The sequence below is a fragment of the Pteropus vampyrus genome, unplaced genomic scaffold (assembly GCF_000151845.1).
Source record: "Pteropus vampyrus isolate Shadow unplaced genomic scaffold, Pvam_2.0 Scaffold72, whole genome shotgun sequence".
Lineage (NCBI taxonomy): Eukaryota > Metazoa > Chordata > Mammalia > Chiroptera > Pteropodidae > Pteropus > Pteropus vampyrus.
The window spans coordinates 486,441-492,191 of NW_011888853.1; the positions used below are offsets into that span (position 1 = coordinate 486,441).

The 5,751-nt window shown below is 58.7% G+C and overlaps 1 protein-coding gene across 1 annotated transcript in view; it reads right to left on the reverse strand.

Annotated features, from left to right (window-relative positions):
* SDK2 (sidekick cell adhesion molecule 2) overlaps positions 1-5,751 on the reverse strand; it is a 98,749-nt gene that overhangs the window by 22,786 nt on the left and 70,212 nt on the right. Inside the window, 2 exon segments of the mRNA XM_011362052.1 lie at positions 70-393; positions 2,687-2,873. Coding sequence (XP_011360354.1) covers positions 70-393; positions 2,687-2,873 — 511 coding nt within the window.

The following is a 5,751-nucleotide window of genomic DNA, read 5'->3' on the forward strand; positions in this document are numbered from 1 at the left end:
TCTCTCAAAGGTTCCCCTGCTTCTTCCCCGCACCGCCATCAACTGACGGGGAAGAGAACATTTAAAAACCCTCTCCCGGGAGTTAGGGCCGCTGTCCCAGCTTTGCCTCCAACGTGCGTCCCCCTTGAATTCTCACTCCCCTGGTCCGGGCCTCAGTTCCCCGTTTATCCGCCGGGAGGCGCCTGCTGCATGCACTGTGTGTAGGACGGAGCCAGCGCGAGGCGGGTCTAGGGAGCTGCGATGGGGGCCACTCACCGTCCACGGGGGTGCAGGGCTCGTACACCAGCCGGTAGCCCTCCAGGACACCGTTGGGGGACTGTGGGGCCTCCCAGGACACGTTCACCGAGGTCGTGGTCAGCTCGCTGAACTTGACCGAGGTGGGAGCGCTGGGGGCTGCAGGGGGCACACAGAGGGTTTCTGTTTCCTCCTTCCCTGGAGGCTCAGAGCCCTGTTTGGCCCCAAGGAACCAGCAGGGGTGGTGGGGTGAGGGCCGGGGAGGAGCAGGAGAGCAGGGCTGTGTGCAGGCGGGGTCACCAGAGGTCATTGGACCCCCCCCCGCCCCCGCCACTGTGCATTTAGCACTACAGAGTCCAAGAATTGGAAGAGAAAGAGACTTTCTTTTCCCTAAAGCTGGAGAACTCAAGTTCCTTCTGCTAAGTGGCCTGAGCCCTGGCTAAGTGCCCAGGACATGGCTGTGTCACACTGTAGGGTCTCCGCGGGGCCAGGCTATGTCCTGGCTTTGTGCGGCTTGTCTTCCGCTTCCCTGGTGGAGAAGGCAGAAGGTGTCTGCGTCTCAGAGCATTAGGCGCAGAGAATGTGGTCTTTCTCTCGGCCCCAGGGCCCTGGGGCTTGTTGCCCAGAGACCACGCTGCCAGGAGTGGACAAGGACAGGGACAGTCAAACCCTCTGGAAGAGACGCTTTCTTGGCTTAAGAACCCTAGAGCGACCCAAAAACATGGTGTGGGGGGTCCTCTGGGGGAGGACAGAGAGGGCGGCAAGGACGCATCAGCGGGGCAGCATCCCGAGCTGGCTCCCGCGCGATGACCGGGCTATTATTGTCCAGGGCCACCCCCACCGAGCCAGAGCTTAACGCTGACCCTGCTTCTGTCCAGCTCAGGGACAGGCAGCGCCAGCGAGCAGTCTTTGAAGGAGGAAGGCGAGCTCGGGGGGCCTTTCCTGCCTCCCCTTGGCTACGGGGACGTGGGACAGAACACTTTGTTCTACTGCCACAGTGACGGAAGGTTCCGGGCTCCTAGGGGCTCACTTCCGGCAGATGACACCGACAGAAAGTGGTCAGGACAGGCAGGAAGACAGACCCTTGGGGGCCAGTGGAGGGAAAGGGTTTTTCCTGAGCCAAGGCTCGTCCCTCGAGGGGACAACACTTAGGAACTGACTCCATGGGCCTTGCTCTCTTGAAGAGAAAGGCAATGAACAGAATGGCAACCGGCAGGTTGGAAAAGATGCTTAAGGAAGTCAGCACAGGAGGTTTGTATTCAAATCCACGAGCAGAGAACTCCGTGACAGGCAAAGGACGAGAACCAGTGCAGCGAAGACAGCGCAGGACAGGCTCAGATCTCTGGGCTCGGGCCTCTGCTCCCGCACGGAAAAGCTGGAGGACCCTTGCTCACCGTGAGATGGGGCGATGCCTGCTCTGCCCGCCCCCCGTGGTTCCAGAAGGATCGGCTGCCTGAGAAGTAACTTGGGACCCTGCGTGCGGGGCTGGCTCTGCCTGCGCGGGGGGCCGGATTCTCGCCATCACGCTCTCCTCTGTCCTGTCCTGCTCTCCGGCCACCCCACCGGCCTCCACCTGTCTGTTTTGTGTCCGGCGGCCAGAACCATCTTTTAAAAGCATAAACCAAATCCTGCAGCCCAGCTGCTTAAACCCACCTGCGGCTCCCAACATACCTAGAATGAACCCCATCTTCCTTCCAAAGTCCCCAGATCCTCCGCAGCCGGCCTCGCTATCGTGTTCTCGAGAGCCACCTGGCTGTCTCCCTGTCCCCCTAATCCCCTCCAGCCTCCGGGCCTTTGCAGCTGCTGTCCCCTCTGCCCGGAACAGGCCTCCTCCAGAACGTTCCACGGGGACCTCTTCTCCTCACTCATATGTCACCTCCGACGTCAGCCCTTCAGTGAGGCCGCCGCAGGCAAATCTATCCGAAGCCACCCGCCCACCCCTTGCCTCTGTCCTTGGGTCACTGACAGCCACCAGAGGTCAATTTGTCCCTGTGCTGTTTATGATCTGTCTCCCTCCCTGGGGGTGGGGGGGGGTGGGGACCGCGTCCGTCTCCTTTGCTGCTGTGGTCCCAGCATCTAGCTCAGTGTGCACCCGTGGAAGATGCTCAGGAGAGGCTCGTGGAAGGAGCAAGGCCAAGGAGCTACGAGGAAGTCCCGTGGGAACAGCAGGGAGCAGAAGCTGGCAGGGTGTGGGTCGGCCATTGGGGGCGGGATGTGTGTGTGGGGGGGTGAGATCTAGGGGCTCTCTCCAAGGCTTCTCCCTTCCGAGCGACACACGTGGGCTGTGCTCTCCCACTCTGCAGGCACCCCGCGGGGGCCTGGGTGCCCAGGCCAGGCACCTCAGCAGGTGCAATAAGGCAGCTGCCTCCGCTCCCCACAAGAGCCAGAGGCCGGTGGTCCCTCCTCCCCTTCCCGGCTGACCACCCTTCCCTGCTTCGGCCGTTCTCCCCACCTGCTTGCTGGGTCTGGCCCCTGGTGGGGGAGCTCGGAGGGCCGTCCCCTGCCGCGTTGAAGGCTGCCACGCTGACCATGTACGTGGTGTAGCCGGTCAAGTTCTTGAGCTTCACGCCGTTCTCGGCCAGGAAAAGCGTCTTCACCCGTTCCGTGAGGTTCCGCCGCTGATCCTCCCAGAAATAAATCTGTGGGCACAGGCGATGTGGCAGTCAGGTACAGACAGCCCCTGCCTGCCCCCGGGTCTCAGAGACACCTTCGTTTGCTCGACCTACACACCCTGAAGGGTCACTTTCGGAGCGAGCCACCCAGAAAAGAGTATGGAAGTACCTAAGAGCTGCGTTAGACACCCTTCCAGAACCTTCCTTTCCCAACACTCCAGGCTCCGCTGGACCGTAAACCCCACAAGGGCACAGACCTGCCATATCCGTTTACCGCAGGGCCTGCGGGATTGAGCACAGCACCCGCACATCAGCCCCCAGGAGGCAGGAGCCTGACACAGGGCAGAGTCTGTCCGCCCCGGTGATGGGCTGGCTGTGAGGACCAGCATGTCGCTTCACCTGGGCGCTGGGGAGGCATGCCAGGTGGCCTGCTGCATTGGCGTCTCCAGGTGGACAGGGCCTCTGGTGACCCGCGACAGCCCGGGAAGCCCACAGGCCAGCCTGTGGCTGAACCCCAGAGCACTATGTACTAAGGCTGCCACTCAGCCAGTGACGTCCCTGAGCGGCAGTTTCGTCACCTGTATTGTGACACTAAGGACACCCGCTTCCCAGGACTGAGGTGAGGAGCAAAGGTCAGAAGGAGTAAAGAACTAAGGCTCTGCAGGGCTCCGCGCTGCTTCCCGATTGCTTCGCGCTGGGCGGGGTTCACACCTGTGACAGTGACGGGAGATTCTTGCTAGTTTCCAGAACTCGGACCCCTCCCTGGCAGAAAGCACCCGCGCCACGTGGAGAATTAGAAAGCGTTTGGCGCCACCTTCTGGCAGAGGCGGTTTCTGCATGCCACGGGCTTCTCAGATTTCTCAATTTGTCTGGAGAAAGCTAATACAAGTGAGAAACCAGCTAATACTAGTGAGAAACCAGCTAATACTAGTGAGAAACCAGCTAATACTAGTGAGAAACCGGCTAATAGAAGTGTCCCCATCTGGCATGTGTGAATGGCAGACAGGACATCATGTTACCATGAAATCTTTGCTCTTCTGTAACCCCTTGCTCTCCCCCACCCCCTTTTTACAGTGTCTTCTGAGAGGGGTCGATGAGGGAGAGTTGAAGTAGTGCTTGACATACATCATTCATTCACTCCTTCGCCCACTCGTAGTAATGTGGATGTCACAGTGGCCAAAGTCCTTGCTGAATCTGGGACACAGGGGGAAGGTCAAGGTCAACGCTGAAACCTGGGTGCTGTCGGCTCGTGTCAGTGCACACGAAGAGAATGGACGCAGACAGAAAGGGCGATGGAGGGGTTGCTGGGGCCTCGGTGTCGAGGGGTAGAAACAGCAGAGGAGAGCGAGGAACTGCCGGTCGAGGAAGCCGAGGGAGGAAAGCAGAGCCCCACGTCCAAGCTGTTGCTAAGCCAGGCAGGATGAGGCCACCGATAATCACCATGGGAACTGCCGCAGCCTGGACAGGAAGAGCGTCGATGGGGGCAGTGGGACGAGGACCCACTTGGAGCAGGTTTGTGAGAGGCCAGGCGGGGGGTGAGAGGCGGTCACTCTTAGCCCAGGACCCAGCGCTAAGAAACGGCGGCCATCGGACGGGACTTGCACAGGCTCCCTTCACCGCCGGTACCACCGCCACCGGCCCACGCGCTGGGACCGTCCACCTCCCTCCTGCCACCACGACTGAGCTGCCGGCTCCCTTCTAAGGCCACCCCACATCCGTGCACTGAATCTCAGCCCCTCTCGCCTCCTCTGGGACAGCTTCCTCTTTTCCCCGAACCATCAAAGTCTTCCTCTTCCCAGGATCACTCCCATCAGCTCAGACACGAGTTGTTATTTCTTCTGTCTTAAAACCGTCTCCATTGACTATCTTTTTCTAGTTTCTACCTTGTTTTGTACTTCCCTCTAAAGCAAAACCCCTCAGAAAGGATGTCGGTACTCGCTGCCTCCCCTCATCCTCCCTCGAACCCTCTCCAAGCAGGCATCCCTTGTCAGAATCACCTGTGAACCAGACCTGGTTAATGCAGTAACCCAGAACTCAGCAAACTTTCTGTAAAGGACCAGGTAGGTAATAAATATTTTAGGCCTTTTAGGCCACACACGTCTGTGGCAACTATTCAACTCTGCCCTTGTAACAAAAGTGGCCAAGGGTGATGAGTAAACAAATGAGTGGGGCTGTGTTCCAATAAAACTTTATTTACAAAAACAAGCGGAGGGCCAGATTGGACCCACGGCCTGGAGTCTGACAAGCCCTGAAGAATCACTTCCTAGATTTCACCTCGCTTGAGCTCTCAGGAGTGGCTGGCACCTCTGCTTCCTCCCCGCTTTGGGAAGCACGTTCTTTATGTGGGTTCTGAGACATCGCTCACTTTTCTTTTTTTGTTCCCAAGGCTCAGTTTTCAGACATACTGTGTTCTTTCTCTATGTATGTTTAATCTCCAGAATGTCAGTGCCACTTACATGTTGAGGACTCCGCAGTTCTCATTTGCAGCTTAGACCCCCCAGCCCCGCTCCTGAACTCCAGACACCCATTCTTGTGTCCCTTTGGACATCTGACAGACGCCTGGAACGGACGCTGGCTCTCCCCCTCAAGCCTCGTCTTCCCACTGTCTTTCGTCTCTTCCCGCTCTGAAAGCCCCATCCTCCAATTACTCAAAAATCCTTGTCGCTTCTCCTCCCACACACCACATTCGGTCCATCAGCAAAGTCTCCCAGCTCTGCCCTCCTGGTGGACGTGGACAACAAATGCTTCTCACCACACTGCCACCTGCTCTAAGCCGCCACTGTGTTCACCGGCTCATTCCGTCACCTCCTCAGGGACTTCTGCTTTCCCCATTTCAGATGACTCTCTGCAAAGCAGCCAGACTCAAGCCACCTATGTCCCTCCTGCGCCCCAAACCCTCCAGGGC